A 20874-nucleotide genomic window follows, 5' to 3' on the forward strand; every position below is an offset into this window, starting at 1 on the left:
GCTAAGGAAATCCAGTCACATGACCTCCTGCAGGGTGGTCACAGGATTTGTGGTCCCACAGATCTAGCTAAAACTCCGCCTATGGATCTTGAATTTCCTCGGCTGCAGAATGAATACCTCTGCCAAGGGATATTGGGGGGTGGGGGGAGGTGCTAGTCTGGGGCCAGGAGCACACTAGGGGCCCAGACAGAATGTCCTGGGTGAGGAGAGGGGGTAACTCCCCAGTCCCAGGCAAGAAGAATGGTATTTGTGGTTGAGTGAAGGGGTCTTGGTTATCCAGATAGAGGTGGTAGGTATGAGCTTGGTTCTGCTTCCTGGGGCAGAGAATGTGGATTTCTCTATGCTATAGCCTGGGATTTGGACCTAGGTTGAGTTGGGGGAAGCCTAGCCTTGGATCCACCCACTCCTCTACCCACCCATCCCAGGCTTGAGCCTGGGTAGCTAACTTGCAGAATGACTCTGGTGGCAGCCTTTTGTGAGCAGATAAGCAGCTGGACTCTCACTGCTTTCACCCCTCTGCCAGACTCTCACCCCATAGCATGATCCGCCATGGAGCTCACAGCAAATTACTGACCTCCCTATGGTCCTCCCTGCCCAGGAAGCCTTTCCCTATTCTTTTAGCTGCACAGAAAACTTGGAGACTCTAAGGACCCTCTTCACTAGGGTTCTTACTCCATCCAAGCACCTGGCCCTGTATGGGATGCTGAAACCCAACCCAGCCATTCAAAGCAGGCACCCAGGCTAGGGATAGGGGACAGTGAAGTCTGCCCAGGATGCTCTGGATACCAGATTAGAGACATTAGCCTCCTGAGGTATTGGAGGATGATCCCAAAAATGCCTCAACTAGGGCTCAAGATGACAGGCTAAACAAGACAGCCTCCAAGAATGCAGAGACCTCCTGGTTCTGGAAGCAATATGGGACAGAGGAGGAATGGGGAGTAGAGGTCAGGGGGCTGTCCCAGACACCTGGAATGAAGTCCCTCATCTTCCTTTTGCCACATGTGAGCACCGTGAGAACAAGACTTGACTCTGACCTCTCTTTTACTAGCCTCAGTACCTGGTAGGGACTTGCACACAGTAGGACTCCTTGGGCCCCTTGACATATAGTAGGTGCACATCTATTGTTGACCTGGCCACCTGGCTATAGCCTAGCATCTCCCCACTCCTGAATCCTGCACATCCCTGCTCAGCTCCTCCATTCCTGCTCAACCACTCTACCTCCAGCTGTCTGAGACATCCCTGTATCTCAGCTGCCTGATGTGTGATGGCCATGGGCCTCTCTCTGCTGCCATCTTAGGCGTTCCCCGTCCCACTTTGAGCTGCAGTTTCTTCTCTGTCCAGAGATGCAGGGGGGGGGGGTACTCAGCAAGCCCAAAGATTCCCTCACTAGGGACCACACCTTCTGCCCAAAGCAAGTCCTTAAAGTGACAGAGTGTGGCCATCTCCAGGAAAGCAACCCAAAGCCAGTGATCAACTGCAGGACTAGCTGTAAAGTTAGAGCAAGCTGGGGACCACTGCCAGCCACCCCAAATCTCCAAGACCCTTCCCCAAATACATCCCCCACCTCAAAGTTACCAGGACCCTGGCTTTGTGATACAGGCTCCTGGCTTTTGAATTCATGAACAGCTTCAACTGTGTCTCGCTTGGGTCCCCATCTGTGCCTCTGGAATTCATCTGTGTCATGGCTGTGGGAGTCGCCCAGTGATTGGCCATCCCACTGAGCCACAGGCATTCCTTAGTGATTGAATCAAGGTAAGCAGAGCTGCTGTGGACATCCACGAACGAGTGTCCTTTGTGTGCCGGGGCACCACGTGATCATCTTGGGACAACAGGCCCAGAGGCACCCAGTGACCCTGCCCAAAATCCTCACCAACTTCTCCCATCAGGTGTAGGAATGGGGATCTTTCCTAGCTGATTCCCATCATTCGATAGCCCTCTTGGGTGCCATCTGCAGGCATCCAAGGGATCCAGTGTGACTTTGGATTGTGAGAACTCTTTATACAGCTGGTTCCAGCAGACCAGCACCTCCTGCTATTATATGATGCTCACAGTGATCCTTGGGTCAATGGGACTTGGTGGCGTTGGCACTGTTGCCTGTCTCAGGCTGGGGTGCTGGGGTTACATTGTATTCACAGTGCTAGCAGATACTCCAGCACTGAGCAGAGCCCAGCCTGCTCCTTTTTTCCCTATTGAAGTCTTTTGTGTGCTGCTAATGGATTTTCAGGTGCCCTCAAAGGCCTTCCTCTCCTTGAACTTGATCCCTGTGTCCCGGGGTCGGTATTATTTTCACATGGATACTCATGCATTTGGCCCACAGCTTGATCTGTTCACCTACCCGCTTCTCATTCAGCCTTGCACAGACCAGGAAGGCTGTCCTCCATGCTGGGGCAGTGGGAGAGGGGGAAGCACCATGGTGGCTTCATAGAAACAAGTGGCTATCAGACATCCTTACACCTGCCTGAGCATCCCACCCAGGGCCACATGTGCCTTTCCCAAAGTCAAGGCTGGGGGTGCATTTCAAGCCTACAGACCCCCACTCCCCATGTTCCTTGTGCAGCCCCCAGCTCTGCCCCCACTGCACCCCTGACATGGCACATCTGCTCCCATGCACTGGATCTCCCCTGTCCTGAAGGTCTGGCCTTGGCCCTCTCACTTGTCACTTGGACTTTTTGCCCATTGATCATAAGCCAAACACATTTATTAAGCACCACTGTTTACCAAGGGTATTGTAGTCAAGGGAGGATATAGGAAAAAAAACATTGTGGTTAATGGTGACAGAGACCTTTTCTAAACAAGTAAAATTCACAAGTGCTTTGGGGACAGAAATGGTGAGGGCAGCTATCATCTGTGGGGCAGGGCAGTTTTGCAAGCCTGAGAACAAGAGGCCCGAGCTCCAGGAAGATGGGAGATAGCCGGTGCAAGGGCCTGGTAAGAACAATGGGTGAGATGGAGGGGGACAGGGTCTGAAGGTGGACCCAGAAGTGGGTTCTGGGTATAGAGAGGGTCCGTGGAGCCAGACCTGCTGCTGAGAGCTGTGGCATGGTAAGTGCTGAGCCTGGGCTCCTGGCAGTCATGATGGGGACCGCTGTGGAGAAGCTCATACTTTGAGGGTGCCTAGACTTGGGTCTCCTTGCACATGGGAGTATCCCCCCACATCAGACCCCCTACTCTTCTTTTCCCTCCGGCCCACCTACCCACTGTGCCAGCTGGTCAAGCCTCTCACTAAGTGAGGTTCTTCAAGGCTTCCACCACTACTCTTAAATCTGATGCTAATAGAGGAAGCCGAATTCTCACTAAATTCTTTCTTTAGGGGTCAGACCATTGTAAAGGGACTTGGCATATGAAGTATTCTTTCTCACTGTATTTCTTTTCAAAAATCTCCTGTCCCCACAGCCCATCTGAGACCCTGCTCTGAAAAGCCTCCTTTATGGAGTATGTCATTTTATGAAAGTGGGGTCCGCTCTCTAGCTCGAATGCCAGGTCTCTACTTAGTGGCTGTGTGGCCATGAGTAAACTTCTGACCCTCTCTGATCCTCTGATAACAGTGCTTACTTTAGATAAACTGATTGCATTTGTATGAAGTTGGCATTCAGCTGCTGCTGTAGAGACTTAACTCATGCTAGTAACTACCTACCTCTCTCAAAGGGTCCATCATTGCCCCACAGAGGCCATGATGCCCCACCCACTGGGCAAGTGACATTATTTCCCTAGTGAGGAGGAGGATGGAGGCAGGATGGAGACAGTCTAGGATTTGGGGCAGGGGTGTGGTGCAGTGTCAACCCTGGACAGGAAAACATCCACAGAACTAGAGCAGGTAAGAGTACTTGTTCTTGCAAAGCACCCAGGTTCGATTCCCAGCACATACACAGTAGCTCAGAATTGTCCATAATTCTAATTCTAAGGGGCCCAGCACCCTCTCTGACCTCTAAGGGTACCAGGTACACATATGATGCACAGATAGACATGCAACAAAAATACTCATAAAGTAAATCTTTAAACATTGACAAAGAAAACAGCCATGAGTACAGGACTTTCCAAGCTGGGCAGGGGTCACCTGCTCCATGCACACCCACGGTGGTCTAGGTAGCCCCCCACCCACTTAGACATTCTATCCACGACCCTACCCAGGGTACCAGGTGTCAGGAGGCCTCATGACCCTGCTACAGGGGTGGAGGAAGACCCATAGAGCAAACTTCTTTAGGGAAGCCATGGTAGTCACAAGTGGCCCCGTGGGCTTTTGTTGCAGATGGAGAAACTAAGGCACACCAGAGACAGCCGTGTCTGTTGATAGTTGTGAAGGGCCTGAAAGTCCTCAAGCCAGGTTGGTGCCCAGGTGGCTTTGCAGCTCCCTTGCCTGGGCTTTGAGGGACTTGCCACCCAGGGGACATTTGGGAGCCCCTGAGGAGATACTGTTGACATTGAGGCTCACCTTGAGGCCATCCATCCACTGTCCTATCCTGAATGCTGACCCTGACTTAGGGTGGGGGACAGCTTGTGGGGAGGACAGCCTGTTGGGGGAGACAGCCTTGGGAGGGGCAGGGGAGAGATAAGAGGGTCAGGGAGGAGAGACAGGAACCCAATGAAGCAGGGGGCTGTAGATGCTCCCGAGGCCTGTGTAGCTCCTCTGCCTAGCCTCCGCCAGGCTCCCATTCTGACTCTACCCCCGCCCCAGGATGGCCCCAAACACAGCACTTCCAGCTCGCCAATGAGGGGCACCCCTGAAACCTGTGCCTTTTCCTCACTGATTGAGGCCCCACACCACTTCCAGACCCCAGCACAGTTACAGCCCATCCCAAGATGTAACTCCTTCCTTCCTTTGCCCCAACCCTAGCATAGCTTGGTGGCCTCCCTAACACAGTGTGACTGATTCAAGACTACAGTCTGAGGCAGGGAGAGCAGCATTGAGGGGCACAGGAAGAAGGGGGCTCATCCTGTAGGCAGGGCCTGTGGGAGGGTGGGAAATGTCTAGGAATCTTCAGACACGAGAAAGGCTGTCTGTCCAGAGCATCCCATGAGCCCTGCAGACAGGTGAGGCAGTGTGATGGAGACACCTGGAATCGGATTCACTGGGGACCGTGCAGCTCACAATATTTACTACTGGGGATTGTCGTGAGCGTGTGCACCCAGGGGAGGAAAGCGGCTGCTGAAAGGGAGCACCCTCAAAGGATGATGGGAAGGGGTAGCCAGTCAGCCAGATGCCAGGTGAGGGACAAGACGGGAATGGCAGGCGCCATTCAAGGGTGGGAACATAGAGACAGACAGCAGGGACAGACTGCGTTTCTGCATTTCCGGCAGCAGAACGGGCAGTGCCTGGAGATCAGAGAAGGTGGTTACTGAAGTGTGAAAAGAAGCCACCTACTGGACTGCTGAAGGGAATGATCTAGAAGGAGGGGGGCTCACTGATTCAGAAAGAAGGGATTTGCTGGAGCTGACAGAGAGCAGGCAAGAGCCCAGAGGGTTGTCCCAGGCGCAGAGGACAGGTGTGAGGCAGATGTGGGAGGCACATGAGGGTGACATCTGTGGAGGTTCCCTTGGACAGCTTCCCGTGCTCCTTGCTGTGGGTGGTGGGAACAGGATGAGGAGGGTAGGGTAGAGACATGGGGGGGAGGGGTGGCGACAGGAGTCCAAGTCAATCCATCTTTAGGGACTGAGTCCCAGTGGGAACCTCCTGTCCTTAGGGGGAGGGGGCATCTGGAAAGCCTGGAAGAGGAGTACAGGAACAGAGAAGGGGTATGTCCCTGGGGGTGGAGTTTGTGTGTACTCTGTAGCTACCCTGGGCATCTAGCTCTCCCACCCCAAGGGCTCTCCAGGTCACGGTGCCCGGCTCCCTGCACATAGCTCTCTTGGCAGAGGAGGGTGGTGGGGCAGAGCTGCAGCTGCCTGATAAGATGAGGTGAGGAGCCGATTTTTCCTGCTGTAGCTCCTGGCTGCTGCCCCAAGAGAAAGGAGTGACAGAGGGATGTTGTCAGCCTGAACTGCTTAGCCATGGGCTCTAGGGGTAGAATCAGGGCAGGTGCCCAGTGTGGATACCTGTGTTCCCTAGTGGCAACCCCCTTCCAGAAAGACCCCTGCTGTGGCCACAGGACCACATGTATGGTCCTGTTCTCTAGCACATGCCAATGGGAAGTCACAGAGGCATGCGCGGCCTTTCTGCAGGGGCTGTTTTGTGACACCTTAGTGACCATGACGGCAGCACAATGCTGAGACTTATGTTAGCATCTAGTCTCTCCACTCTGAGGGAAGAAAGACAGCAGAGCTGAGCCCAGCCAAGTCCTGTGACCTGGACAGGCCTGACTTTACCCATGTTGCACCTGTTTTCTCCCAACTGGAAAGTGGGGGGTGGGGAAAGATCTGAGACGATGATGAAAAAGATGGATGGGGGCACTTGGCAAGCAGGAGTGTTGAGTTTGCTGTTCATGGTTCACCTGCCCTTGGGGGAAGGCAGCCACAGGCATGAAGGGTAGAACCATCCAGGCATGACCAAGGCGCAACAGACTCTAAAGATGCACAGATATATAATTACCAGGCATAATGTAGCACAGATCAGAGCCCCTGAGGGTGCCACCAGCAGGAGACGCTCTGCCCAGAAGCCCGAGGAGGTAGGTTGCTCCGGCTGGTCCGTGGAAGGAGCGGCGGCCCTGCAGCCTTCACAGGGAGACTGAGGAGATCCTGCACAGGATAGAGCTGTTTCTACCACTGGTCACATGGTTCTCAGGGAACTAGTTCAAGGCTCAGGAGATGACAGTGTTAGTAGGTAGAGGTAGCTTTGGCAACAGCTTTGAAGATGAGCATGCTAGGCTAGTTGAGAAGATGAACTCTCATGCCTGACCTTGCTCCTGCAGCATCAGACTGCCATGTACCCATCAGCCTGGCTGGGTGCTGATATCTGAGATAGCCCCATAGGCTTAGTGGGCAGGGGACCAGCCAGGTCACCACTGAGTGGGTTGCCAGAGGAGGTGGTGTGTAAGGGGAGGCCCTCCTGAGGGAATATCCCAGGCCCTGAGGAGGCAAGAGAACCATCAGGAGCTCCCAGGCTAACACAAGCAGAAGCTGGGGGAAATGGTGGCCCAAGAGGTGCGAATCTGGGCATTTAGGCTGGGTACAGGGGCCAGGGCAGGGTGTAGTCTGCTAAGGGTTAGAAGTGAGCCATCCAGTTGCCAAAAGAGCTTGGAGTTGGGATGCCAGGGTGGCCATGTAGGAGACCTGTGCACCCTTGCAATCAAAAGTAGATAGATTGGCAACTTAGTCATTCAGGGGAGCAGTTGTTGATCTGCATGGAGAGAGAGCCCTCTGGTCCTTCAGGTGGGGAAGGGTTAACCTGGGGCAGGCAGAGCAAGATCCTGGCAGAGGGGACATGGGGACAAAGTCACCAAGATGAGAAAGTGTTTGCAGCAGGTGAAGAATGACAAGCAATTTGGCGTTGTTGGAGCATGACTGCTGGGGCCAAGCTGAGCCGTGCTAGAGAGCAAGCCAGGCTGAGCCTAGGCATTCTGCAAGGCCCCATGGAGTGTCAGTGACACTGAGCCAGATCAACCCGGTCCCGCCCCATCACCATGTGGGCTGGCAGGCAGTCACCAGGCAAACATGAGTATGAATCCCATGCAGACAGGTGGCCCCAGAGGCAGGAGAGGTGTCAAACTGAGCTTCCCAAGAAAGGGGGGCCAGTGTGAGGGACAGCATGGCAGAGAGGAGCGAGGTCAGTGGCTGATGAGACTGAGGAAGGCAGGTAGAGGGAAGGGATGGCCTGGCTAGCTCAAGAGCCCTCCGCTGTGCATGCATAGAGTCTGCAGGTGGGCCTGGAACCTTCTTTCTTGCCCGGGCATGCTGGAGAGAGCACAGGCAGCCTCCAGGCTCCACAGGTGGCAGTGGTTGTCTGTTATGATGAGTAGTGATGGCCCCCTGCTTGTTTGCTGTGAGAGGAAGGCTGTGGTCTATGTCTGCTGTTCCCTTAGTATCCTGTGCTTTCTCTACCTTCAAGGACTCTTGCTGGTCCCCAGGGTCCTCAGAGCTTGTTTGGTGGCATTTTCTGGGAGAGGAAGACAGACACATGTATCAACAGATTCCCTCCATAGGAGAAAGGGTTGCTTCCATGCTTAGGAAGAAGGAAATGGGCTCCAGGCAAGCTGGGAAGTAGCGCATGACAGGGCACCACCCTGTCTTTTCCTGAGAGGCACCCAGTGCCAGGCCCTGGGGGCTCATTGATCAGAGTAGGGTAGTCATTTGCTCTGCTGGTGGTGCGCCCGTCTTCTCTCATGAATAGACGCAAGAAGGGAGTAATCCACTAGTCCACATCTCAGCTCTGAGATTTGCCTCAGATTTGGGGTCTAGTACACCCTCCCTGGAGCCCACTTCCCTCATGTCTGGGAGATGGTCCTATACCAGATGCCTCACTGACAGTCTCCAAGTGTTACCTGGCTCAGAACAAATCAGACATTCAGTGGTGACCGGAATCAGACCCCAGGTACATCCAGCCGTCCCCCAGACCCAGTCTCCCTTTGGGTTCCAGACTTCATCTAGGGCTGAGGTCCCCAAGCTATTAAGTGGAGACTTGTCGGCAAGGGCTTCGAGGACAATGGGGTCACTGCTGGCCTTGTCCAAAGCAGGGAGAGAGACAGCCCAGCCTGTTCCACCCTCTACAGCCTTAGGATAGCTACCATGTGGAGGGCTGAAAATCCCCACCCTCCACCTCCCAACCCCCAACCCATCACTGATGCTTACAGGAACTTTTTCCCAGTGACAAAATTTAATCCTAAGTAAATTTTTTCCTTCTGATATTTTATCTGTAGAAAAGATGACAAATCCAGAAAAGTACACATTTTTTCAATTACCCAGCATTCCACCACCCAGGCGTAACAAATGAACATTTCTCTTCTTCTGTGATGGTCTGTGCAGCGAGTCTTTTAAATGGGATTACGCAGCTCTCAGCACATCTGCCTCATCCTGAAACGCGCCTGGTTTCCAGGCCAGCCAGGAGCTCTTGTGGCCCACCTCAGTGACTGCTTGACAGTACCTCAGCTCTGAGCATGCCTGCACGTGTGTCCTCCCGAGTCCATGTGTCAGGCCTGACCACAAGAGCTCCAGGGAGGCCATGGCCCTATGGCAGGCACACACGTGGTACTGTCCTCCCGCAGGGCGGCACCAGAGCAGGGCTAAGGCAGGTCTCTGTCCTTTATTATACCATCCACTGTCCAGCCCACCTCCAGCCACAGGCAGGGGTGGATGAGCAGGGTCCCAGCAGAGCATAAAGAGACTCTCAGCATTGCAGGCCTCACAGCCTACAGATCAGTCATGTAGCTCTCTGTACATCAACCAATGTCGCCTCCCGGCAGACAGGACCCACCTTCTTGCTCCTCTGACCAGAAAGCCATGTACACCAAGGGCAGGGTCTATCAGAAATGCAGCCCCAGGTCAGGACATGCACTTGACAGATCCACAGTCTCCCTACAGCATACCTAAGGCTAAGGTAGAGCATGCAGGCCTGTGGGTGGGAACAGAACCTCCAAAATAAACCCAACCAGTGACCAAGGAACCCTACCATAGTGGGACTGAGGGCCACCAAAGAGCTCAGAGCCTCTGGAGCTACCAGCAAGGGCTCTCAGATGCACAGCTGCTCCTCAACAATCTTCCCCTGTTGGCCTCAGCCAGGGGCTACAGCCCTACCCTGAGCCCCCATATGTTCCAAGCAGCTCTGTCCCCTTCACCCACAGGCTGCACACCCCCTGGGTGCCCTTGTGCTTCGAGCAGCCCCGAGTCCAGCAGGACTGCCTCGCTAGGTCCTCACCCTCACTCTGGGACAGGTAGGGCACCTGTCGTCTCCTCCTCTGCACCCTTGCTCCTTGGTGCCTCTTTGCCTGTTCCAGGACTTATGTCCCGTGTCTGCATCCTGGGACAGACTGACTCAGGGTCTCTTGGCTCACAATACATTGTCCCTATAGCCCAGCTCCATTCTGAACTCCTGTGAGTGGCAGAGAAGCCTTCTGGAAGGATAGAGGCCCTTTCAGGCCCCTCTTTGAGCCATGGGGTCAGCTCTCTAATGCCTACCTGGGCTTCCAGTGGAAGACAGGACTCAAGACAGCGCTCTGCAGCTGTGCCTCACTTGCCAGGGTCCTCAGCCTCACTGCTGGGGCGGGTGGGGCTCTGGCTGCTCAGTTCCTTGGCCCCCCTCCCCTGTGCAATGTTAAGGGACTGTTTCCATAGCTCCTCTTGACGCCTTGACAGACTGTAGCCTGTGGACTGAAATAACACCTCCCCACAGAAGAGAAGAAGCTGTTGCTGTGTCTGGGTGCCTGAATACACTGACCAGGCTGTTCACCTGTCTAGCTATCGCCTTACCCCTTAGGAGTTCAGGAGCCTACAGCTGACCCTACCAGCTCCCACACAGCCACACCTCCCACACCGTCCCATTGTGTCTGGTGGCTCTCATACCCAGCATAGGTGCAAGCGACAGCCATGTTCCTTGTATGTGGATATACTGTTCTGCTGTATGGGTGTGGAAACTGAGGCCCTGGGAGGAATCCAGTTAGTCTGTTGGAGGAAAGGACACTGGACAGAGATGTTGGCAACACCCAGGGTCCTCTCTCCAAAGCTTCTGACCCCAGGCTGTGACCAGGTGTGAGGGAGGGGCTGCCATGGCCCTCTCTTGGTTGTAGGGTTCAGGGGCAGGCTGGAAGCAATGGGACACGGACTGGCAGGTGGAGCCCACAAAGGTGGCTGGTGTGGGAATGAGTCTCAAACATGACCCAAGGTGCAGTGGGAGGCCAGGCCAGGCAAAGTCCTTCGGGTGGGACAGCACCAGACACAAGGGGGACACAAAGGGGAACACCCCCAGCAATGACTAGGAACTGAGCATGTGTGTCTGGGTGATGTAATCCCTGGAGCAAGCAGGCTGGGTGGAGATCCAGAAGCTTGGGCTCTGTTGACCAACAACTGTCCTGGAAAGGTAGGTGGCTGTGATGGCTGAGAGGAGCATGGGCAGAAAGGGTTGGCAGGCCAGCGAGTCGCCCTTTGTCTGGAAGACCGCCGGATGGCCCGGGTAAATGAAGGCTCTGTGGAGCAATGCGCCTTGGTGGGTCCCAGCCCTGCACTGAATGTGTCATGGAGCTTCCTGTCCTATTCCTAAGGTTCCCAAGGCAGGGCAGAGGGATACAGAAGCGAGTCTGACTTGGGCTTGCCAGTGTGGGCAGGGTCCAGGTGGCTGTAGGCATGTGGGGCCGGCTGCCTCACAGACCCTAGAGAGGGACAAGGCCGAATGCAAAGGCCTAGGGTGCTACAGGTACAGCTTCCCAGAACTCTGCCTGGAGGCTGGAGGGGGTGAGGAGTCACGCTGAGGAGGCCACTCCAGCAGATGGACAATACTCTCCCCTCTTCCCAAGGGCACAGGAGCCCCTGGCAAGGACCTCCCAATCTCAAGAGCTGTCGCCCACTGCAATTCTGCTTTGGACGAAGTGGGTACTCAAGGAAGCTCACCACCCGACGAGGGAAGAGGGGCCTGAGTAACAACTGCCTGCAGTGGGCTCGTGCAGCTGGAGGGCTGCCTGGAGGAGAGCAGTATAGAGACAGCTGGGAGGGGCAGCAGAACACCTGGCAGCTGGGCCTGCGTGGGCAGCGAGGCCTTGCCTTTGGGTTTCCCTTTCTACTTTGGATTCTCTTTTGGGGACTGAGTCTCAGGAGGACCCGCCCCCTTTCCTTAGGCCTGGGCAGGAATCCAGGGATTCTTAATGGAGGTGGCTGGTAGTGTGCCTGTGGCATGTGTGGCTTACTCAGAGCTGAGGGCTCTTCTGATGATGCCGGCCTGCCTTCCACACCCCACACTGGGTTTTAAGTCCGGGGGTCCCTAGAAAGTCCCACAGCACATCTGGACATAGTTGGGGCTTCCAGCACCTGCCAACCCCCGCCTCCAGGTTTCCAACATGGCACCTCAACTTCCCCCCCACCCTCTACCTACAGCAAGTCTACTACAACTTACACTCTTGGGTGTTGGGGCTCAGGTGGGATGGAGTGTGAACATCCAGGGGGCAACACAGGTTCCTGACCCTGAAGGGGCATGAGTGCTGGTGCAGTCACCACGGGGAGGGGGGTAACCTGTGTGCACACACTCAGAACTAGTGGGATGAGTGCAGAGCACATGCCCACAGCATGCCTGGCTGGTCAATGTGGCGTCAGTTTCTCCGTGCTCAGTGCCACAGCTGCCTGGTGTCTTGCAGCGCCCTGCAGGAGCAGAAGGGCGAGCTGCGCAAGCGGCTGTCCTACACCACGCATAAGCTGGAGAAGCTGGAGACGGAGTTTGGCTCCACTCGTCACTACCTGGAGATTGAGCTGCGGCGGGCTCAGGAGGAGCTGGACAAAGTCACGGAGAAGCTGCGCAAGTAAGGGCGGGGCTGCAATAGGAGGGGGAGAAGCTAGCTCATCGCAGTGTCAGCTCTGGGGACATTTGGCAAACGGAGAGCAGAGCAGCCTACCCAGGGCTTGAACCTGCGGCTCACTGACGATGCCATTGGCAGACTCTTTCAGTGCCCTCTTCCAGACATGGCTTCTCACCACCTCATACCTGTACCGCTCTGACATTGAACGAGCCAACAGCAGCATAGGAGGGGCCACTTCCAGACCCCACCCCACTGGCCACAAAAGCTCATAAGATGAACCCGGATGTAGAAGCTGCATCTTGAGTGGCTTGTGGGGGGGACTCAAGATGCATTGAGAGGAGGACCAGATTCTTAGGATATTTTCCTTCTGGCGTTTATTTTTCTAAACCCTATTGTGGGTATCCCCAGCTTAGAAATACAAACAGGATGCAGGCTGCTGCTGTTGGCTGAGTTTAAGTCCTTAGAGAAGCAGCTGGCATTGTCGCGAGGGCAGCTTGTCCCTCTTCGAATGACCCCATTCTTCTGAGCTTTTGAACATCACTACCAAGCCATGTGGAAGCCAAACTTGGGCAGTGCAGCCAGACCTTGGTTAAAGTCCCAGCTCTGCCACTTAACTGCATTAAGCATCTTTTTGTGTCCCTTTCCCATTGGCAAGACAGCAATGGTACCGCAAAGGTTGTCTAGAGGACACGCGGCCACCACGTCCAGTCCCCCAGCCACCAGCAATAGAAGCCCAAAGCACTCCATCTCTGCCTGCTTGGCTACGGCACTCATCGCAGGGCCACACACGCGTCTCCTGGTGTGCAGTTGACCTGTAAGCTGCCCTGCCAGCGTCTAGGACCTGAGCACAGCTCTGACAGGCTCTCGTGCACATAGGCCTCCCTGTGTTCCTTCCAAGGAGCCCCACTGTGTCGGGGAAGAACAGTGTGGCTTTGGCCATGGCCTAGGAGAAACCCTGACAAAAGTTAGCTTTAATCGGATCTTCAGGGACAAGCTTGGGTGAGCTGACAGCCATGTTAAGCAGGATGTGATGGCCGTGAGGTTACTGGGGTTGTAGAAGATCAGCCTTTGCCAGTCATGACCCTGTTGCCTCCCGCTGCAGGATTCAGAGCAACTACATGGCACTGCAGCGGATCAACCAAGAGCTGGAGGATAAGCTGTACCGGATGGTGAGGCCCCAACGCACACTGTCCCCTCACTCAGTATCCCTTTGTGGGAGGTGCTGTCAGGATAAAACTGAGTTGGGGTCTAGGGAAGCCAAGCCTGTGCAGGCAGCACAGAGAATGGCCACGGGGTTCTGGCACCTTCCCAACACTTGTTCTTGTTCAGTGAAAGGTGTTCAGTTCCTGCCTGTCTCCAAGCCGAGATCTAAAGGAGGAGGACAGGTAGGGGCTGGGTCATGCTAGGCTTCACTCTCCCAGCTCATTGAGTGAGAAGGGCAAAGCAAGCCATACTCCCACCCCAAGAGCAGGGCATTAGGAACAAGTAATTGAGGCTCAGGGAAGGGCTGGCCTAGGCTAATCCAGCTCAACATTAGTGGGATGGGGTTAAGCCTGGCTGAGTCTGTTGTCTTAACTCCCACACCATCGTTAGCGTTTCAAACTCCTTTCATCAACAGCTGTTGGGCTCACAAAAGCCTTGGCCCAACAGCTGGGCTTTAGCACTAACCACTGACCCCTCATCCCTCTGTCCCCATGACCCAGGGCCAGCACTATGAGGAAGAGAAGCGTGCGATGAACCATGAGATTGTCGCCCTCAACAGCCACCTGCTGGAGGCCAAGGTGACCATTGACAAGCTGTCAGAGGACAACGTAAGTGCCATGTGCATTTGTCCCCTGGGAGAATGGGGCAGTGAGGGCTTGGAGAAGTGCCCGGGGCACCTGAGAAAGGATAGACTCCCTTGATGGAGAGACTGAAGATGGGATACAGAGAGGCCGTCCGTCCCATCCGCACAGACTTTTGACTTCAGCCAGGGCTAGTATCACACCACAGCTGTGTGGTTATCCAAAGGGGCCCCATGAGCTAGCCAGCTGCCTCCCACTGTCCCCCGTGGACTGACCGTGGGCACAGTAATTAGCCTCTGCTCCTCTGCCACAAGATCGAATGGAGTTCTGAGGTGATGATCTGACCAGTGGCTGCCCTTGTGGATTTTAAGTTCATATAGGGAAAGTAGACAGAAAATTGGGCAGTCAACAGCTTGAATAGCCTGTTAGAAGGGTTACAGCTAAGTGTGATGGTGGCAGTTTCTTTTAGTTCTACTACATCGTGTCACTTAGGAAGGATTTGAAGACTAAGCACTCAGTGGCCAGGTAGCCTGGGCCCTTTCCCAGAGTACGGCAGGGAGATCCTACGCACACACAGCTCAAACAAGGAGCCTAGCTGTAATGTGTAAGGTCACCTATTTCTCCAAGAGGTGTCCCCTACTCACTGTGGCTGACCTGGGCTGGTTGGGCAATGCCCACAGCTTTCTGGTTCCCATGACAACTGCTGTGGGGGGTCTCCTGGGGGATGACTTTCAACTCTGTTCCTAGGAAGTTCAGGGGGGAGTTGAGAGGGACTGTGAGACCCATTTCCCTCCCCTGTGAAGATCTGGTGTAGAGGTGGGATGGGAGAGGGTTGCCCAGGACACTGGTCCTGGTTGAACAAGGCTGTGGCAGTAGTCCTGGATCTCCTGGGCAATGCAGGTGGGTCCTAGGGCGGCTGTGATTTCTGAAGAGCAGGAAGGAACAGCCCAACACAGGCACATGCAACAGAGATTTATTTCCAAAGGTGAAATTCCTACTGTTTGCATCTGTTTTCAGCTCAGGAGTCTGAGCAGGGTCCCTCCTGCACCTGGGGTCACACACGTACGCTAACACTGGCCCAGACTGGGCAATCAGCCCCAAGGCCTGGCAATACTGTGAAGTGGGAGACCAGCATGTGGTTCATCCCTGTCCCTGACTTGTGCCCAGCGCTCCCACAAAGTCATCTTTGGAGGGATTCCAGGAGTTAGAGGAACAGGAAACCCAACCTCTGGGAGCTCAGAACTAGTGGAGCCACCTGTTGCTGCCCCAGCCTGTGGAGGGCCCATGCTGACAGGGAATCCTTCACACGCCGGCAACTCCAGCAAGAATGTGGGACCTGGACAGGGACTAGCCAGAACTAACCGCCCTGCCAGCTCTGCTCTCCCCTCCCATCGCCCTGCTGGCACGGGGCACTGACCAGGGCGGTTGGGCCAAACACCTTCTCTTGTCTTCCAGGAGCTCTATAGGAAGGACTGCAATCTAGCGGCCCAGCTGCTGCAGTGCAGCCAGACCTACGGCAGGGTCCATAAGGTGTCCGAGGTAACGTGGCCCCGCCCCACAGCCAGGCCCGCCCCGTCCCAGGACCACCCGGCTCCTTTTGGGCCACCCCACCCCGAAGCCTCTCCCCACCCTCCAAGAAGAAGCTGCCGGGTGAGCCTGAACCCTCGTCCCTCGTGCACCTGGGTCCTGGCTTCCTGATGGTGAAAGGTGCCCCCCACACTGCACTTCCCAGGGCCACCCTAAACCACTTGGGCTACACACCTGTTTCCTTTGGGGGCTGCACAATTAGAGACAGGCCCATACCAGAGATAAAAAAAAAAAAAACCCAACAGGCATCAAGGAAAGGGCACACATTGAAGGCACACAGAGTGATCTGGCAGCAGAGCCCAAGTTAGTCCTCGGTTGCCTGGTACCAACCATCCTGGCCAGCCTATCCCTCCCAGCCCACATGCACAAGAAATCTCCTACCCAGGCTCCTGCCCATGTCCCCTTTCCCCAGGCATGGCCAAACCTGCAACACTCACAAAATAAATCAAACAGTAGCCCCCCCCACACACACACACATATCCATACACCTCCCACCAGGCACCCCATGGAAACCTTTGGTGCCTGGCACTGGCCCCTCCAATCTTTGTTGCATCTGTGTTCTGAGTCTGTCTCATTCAGCAGTCCACGGGATGGGGCGGCAGGGGAGAGACAGGACACGACACAGACACTGTGGGCCAGCAAGAACAAGTCACACCTCACGAGGCAGGACCCAGAAAGGGTGCCAGATAGTAGCCTAGCCAACTCTGCTCGGCCCATTGGAGTAGGGTGGGTGGGTAGAGGTGATGGGGAACCTCAGGTGCTGAGGACATCCTTGTCCTTGGGGATTAAGCTGGCTCCCACTGATGTGATGTGAGACACCTGGGGGTGAGGGACTGTCTGCTGTCTGTCTGTGTCTCTGTCTGTCGGTGATGCTGGTGTGGCCCTGGCCTCGAGCCAGGGCTGAGCTGTTTTGCTATGACCTTTTTCCATTCTCCTCTCCTCCATGCCCGTTCCAGCTGCCCTCGGACTTCCAGCAGCGTGTGAGCCTGCACATGGAGAAGCATGACTGCAGCCTGCCTTCCTCACTCTGCCATTCGGCCTACGCTGACAGCGTGCCCACCTGCGTCATCGCCAAGGTGCTGGAGAAGCCAGACCCTGGTAGTCTGTCCTCGCACCTGTCTGAAGCCTCTGCTCGCGACCTGGGCTACCGCGACGGAATGGAGAAGTCTGGCTCACGACCCCAGTACAAGGAAGACATCTACTGCAGCGACACAGCTCTCTACTGCCCTGATGAGCATGAGCGCCAGCGCCAGCGTGACCGGCGTCCCAGCGTCGACACGTCCGTGACCGACGTGGGCTTCCTGCGTGCGCAAAATTCCACCGACAGCGCCGCAGAGGAGGAGGAAGCTGAGGCTGCGGCCTTTCCCGAGGCCTACCGCCACGATGCCTTCCCGGGCTACGCGGCCTCGCTGCCCACCTCCAGCTCCTACTCCAGCTTCAGTGCCACGTCCGAGGAGAAGGAGCACGCGCAGGCCAGCACGCTGACCGCCTCGCAGCAGGCCATCTACCTGAATAGCCGCGACGAGCTCTTCAACCGCAAGCCGCCCTCTGCCACCTATGGGAGCAGCTCTCGCTTCGGCAAGGCCGCGGCCACCCTGGCCTCCCCACTCGAGGCCCAGGTAGCCCCAGGCTTTGCTCGGACAGTGTCTCCGTACCAGGCCGAGTCCTACCACCGCTATTCGCCCTCCGCAGATAGCCGGCAGACTGCTATGCCTCCAAACCTGTGGAACCTGAGGGCCAAGCCAACCGGTAATCGTTTTGCCGGAGGAGACATTCGAGGCCATTGGCGCCCCCTGAGCGTGGAGGATGTCGGCGCCTACAACTACCAGGCTGGCAACGCAGGCCGCGCTGCGCCCTGCAACTTCGGAGAACGTTTCTATGGCGCTGGCCGTGGCCACGGCCGCCGCGGCCCTGGTAGGAGCCACAGCAACCATGCTGAGGGCCGTGCCAGCCCCCTCTATGCCTCCTACAAGGCTGATAGTTTCTCGGAGGGCGATGACCTCTCCCAGGGTCATCTGGCAGAGCCCTGCTTCCTCCGTGCAGGTGGCGATCTGAGCCTGAGCCCTAGCCGTTCAGTTGACGCTGGCTATGCAGCCAGTGAGGGGGATGGGGATAGGCTCGGGGTGCAGCTGTGTGGGGCTGTCAGCAGCCCCGAGCCCGAGCATGGTTCCCGGGATTCCTTGGAGCCAAGCTCCATGGAAGCCTCTCCTGAAATGCACGCTGGCAGTCGTCTCAGCCCCCAGAGGGCCTACCCCAGGACTGGAGGTTCTGGGCTTAGTCGTAAGGACAGTCTCACTAAGGCCCAGCTCTATGGAACCCTGCTCAACTGACTGCCACCAGTAAACTGCAGTCAGGGGCCCCCACCAAACCTGCCCCATATAGAGAGTAGTCAGCCCCCACGTGACCAAACCCAACCGAGGAACTCTAGTTCCTCTGACCCTCTTACCAACAACCCAGTAAAACCCAAGAAGACAACCCTCTCTGCCACCGTGGTGTTTACCCCTAGCCTCTGCTACAAACTCCACCGAGAACATTTACTCAGTGCGCCCTGCCCTGAAGTGAGCATCCCCCGTTTTGTAAGTGAAGCTATTTTTATAGGGAAAAGGATGTTTCTTCGTGTGCTTGCCTCCAGCTCCTTCATTTCCAGTGAGGGTGTGTGGGGCCTGCCCCAGGGAAGGGGAGGCTGGGGCCCTAGGGAGACCAGTCTCCACATGTGGGGAGAAGTTAGCAAGCCAGCAACAAGGGAATGCTGATATTCTGTCCACTAAGGAGGGGAAACAGCCACTTAGGGCGCAGAAATCATCTTAAGCACCCATCTCACAGTGCAACCAACACTCTGCCCTGATCTACCCTGAGCTCATCCCATGGCCTGGCCTGTAGGCCCAAGAGAGGCCAGAGATACCCCTAGAATAGCCGGTGCTTGGTCCTCCCCTTCCCCTCCCAATACCACCCGACTCTACCTCCGACATGAGGTTTCTCCCACCCCACCCCCGCCCAGTGAACCTGTAGTGTGTGATGCATGCCGTCTACTAGTGCTGTAGTTTGAACTCCTCAATAAAGCACAGCAGTGAAAAGAATTCAGCTTCATGGTTTTTTTTTTTCTCCTGGCGTCGACCAGTTAACCAGAAGCAGGGATCTGGTGTCCCTCGCCTGTTCCCCACCTTGCAGCCAGCCCTCCCTGGCTCAGTATCCAAGCCTGCCCTGTCCACTGGCCAGCTCAGTATTTCAGCATCCTCTGGTGTTATCCCTGGCACTCTCAGCTCCTTCCTGCTCCCCCGGGTGGCCCCCCTTTGAGGAAGCCTCTCAAGGGTTGCCGTGGCTCTCCTGGAGGCAAGGTCCACTCTTCTGTTCTGAAATGTCTTGACAGTCGCTCTGATGTTAGCCATCTCTGCTTCCCTCAGCTCCTGGCTTCTTGGGAAAATGTGGAGCTCCTGTTTTGGTTATGTCTCGCTCTCTCTAGCTGGACACAGCCTTCTCTTTGACTTGGCTGTGTTTTTCCTAGGGTGTGACTGTGTGGGGTTCCTCCTTAGAACTCTCAGGGTTCATCAGTTCTGGAAAACCCCAGATCATTCTTTAAAAAAAAACCTGCCCATCCCTCCCTCTCCAACTCTGTCCTCTGGTCACACTGTGTGTATCCCTCCTTTGACTCACCCTGCAGGGGTCTGCACAGTTTACCTTGTAGCTCATGCACTCCTGTGTCCATTCAACTGCCAGGGGCGCTGCATTCCCATTCCAGCTGCCAATCACTGCCATGTCCAGGTACCGTTCGGTTGGTATGGAGGCTCTGTGCTCTCATCCAGTTTCCTGTTCCCCAGAGTCCCTTTCAAGCTCACCCCTATTTCTGTAAAGCCAGTGGCCATTCCAAAGTCGGGGTCTGGCACTTCTACTACATAGACTCTCTGGGTCTGTCTTTGCTTCCTGTCCATGTTGCCCTGTTTCTTTGTGTGCCTGGTTATTTGACACATATTCATTCATCCCTTAGAAATGCATTGTGGGGTTTTCTACAAAGCCTAGGATGCTGACTCCTTTTCGAAGAAGAGATGGGCTTTTCATCTGCTTCCTGTCGACACTCAGGCCTTTCCTGTTGAGAGCTATTTCATCCCACCCATCCCCTGCAGTTCCCAGGTGCCTCCCTGACAGTCACAGCCCTGGAACTAGTAGTTCTAGATCCTCTGTGCCTATACCATAGAGAACAGTTGCTCCTGGCAGTACTCATACACCCAGGTTGCCAGGTGAGTCCCGACAGGGGCCCCCTCATTCACAGGCCATCCTCTCTGGAGTCCACTCAGGCCTGCCTAGTCTTCAGGTGAGTCCCGATAGGGGCCCCCTCATTCACAGGCCATCCTCTCTGGAGTCCACTCAGACCTGCCTAGTCTTCAGGTGAGTCCCGATAGGGGCCCCCTCATTCACAGGCCATCCTCTCTGGAGTCCACTCAGACCTGCCTAGTCTTCAGTGATGCCCATCTGTGTGCTCAACCCCTGCAAACTTTCCATGCCCCACCTCCTTGAACCCCAAGGGCAGTCAGTATGTGACTATGCTCCCACTGGTTGGCTGTCACCAGAGGTAGGCCTCACTTCCCCCTTCTGCAGCCTGAGGACACTGGTCCTTTCCGGGGGGCCTTCGAGACAGTTGGCACACTCTGTATGGAGTCCAGCTGGTTTGGGAGAATAGAGAGAACCATTTGGGGAGGCAGTAAAATGAGTCAAGGGTACAGGCTTCAGGGACGGGTGGTTCCAGCATGTCTTTGTGCCCTTGGAACAGAGGCTTCCTCAGCAGGAGACCAGGGGTCATGGCCATGCTGTGGGGGGCTGCATGCTAGTGACGCTCAGATGACAGCAACAACCTGACTCGGTGGACAAGCCAGCAGCAGATACAGCCTGTGGAGGCCTCTCTAGACAGGGCTGCTTTCCTCCCTGGGCACCTCTGATCTCAGGTTGCAGGTTGCAGATGCAAAAGTGTGATGGGGTGAGTTTGGCCCAGGAGGGTAGGTGGAGGGAGAACCCACACTCCAGGTTCATCCAGCTCTGTGCTTTCCAAATTTAGCCTTCCTATTTTTAAATTGCAAATGGTGAACTCCCGACACCTCAGCTGGGATCAAAGTCAATCTTTCTGAATGTTCTTTGCAAGAAGACATTTGAAG

General features: G+C 55.5%; 1 protein-coding gene across 5 annotated transcripts in view; it reads left to right on the forward strand.

Annotated features, from left to right (window-relative positions):
• Begain (brain enriched guanylate kinase associated) overlaps nucleotides 1–18783 on the forward strand; it is a 33887-nt gene extending 15104 nt beyond the window's left edge. For 4 of the 5 annotated variants that reach the window (XM_041633387.1, XM_041633390.1, XM_041633389.1 and 1 more), the window contains exons 3-7: nucleotides 12204–12365; nucleotides 13465–13531; nucleotides 14066–14173; nucleotides 15602–15796; nucleotides 16690–18783. In XM_041633387.1, the coding sequence (XP_041489321.1) occupies nucleotides 12204–12365; nucleotides 13465–13531; nucleotides 14066–14173; nucleotides 15602–15796; nucleotides 16690–18063 (1906 nt within the window). In that variant the 3' untranslated portion in view covers nucleotides 18064–18783. The remainder of the gene's footprint in view (nucleotides 1–12203; nucleotides 12366–13464; nucleotides 13532–14065; nucleotides 14174–15601; nucleotides 15797–16689) is intronic. The other variant, XM_041633391.1, reaches the window with a different exon arrangement.
• Nucleotides 18784–20874: the final 2091 nt, after the last annotated feature.

This window comes from Microtus oregoni, unplaced genomic scaffold (assembly GCF_018167655.1).
Source record: "Microtus oregoni isolate MIOR12 unplaced genomic scaffold, Mior012 000043F_ref0000047, whole genome shotgun sequence".
NCBI classification, from domain to species: domain Eukaryota; kingdom Metazoa; phylum Chordata; class Mammalia; order Rodentia; family Cricetidae; genus Microtus; species Microtus oregoni.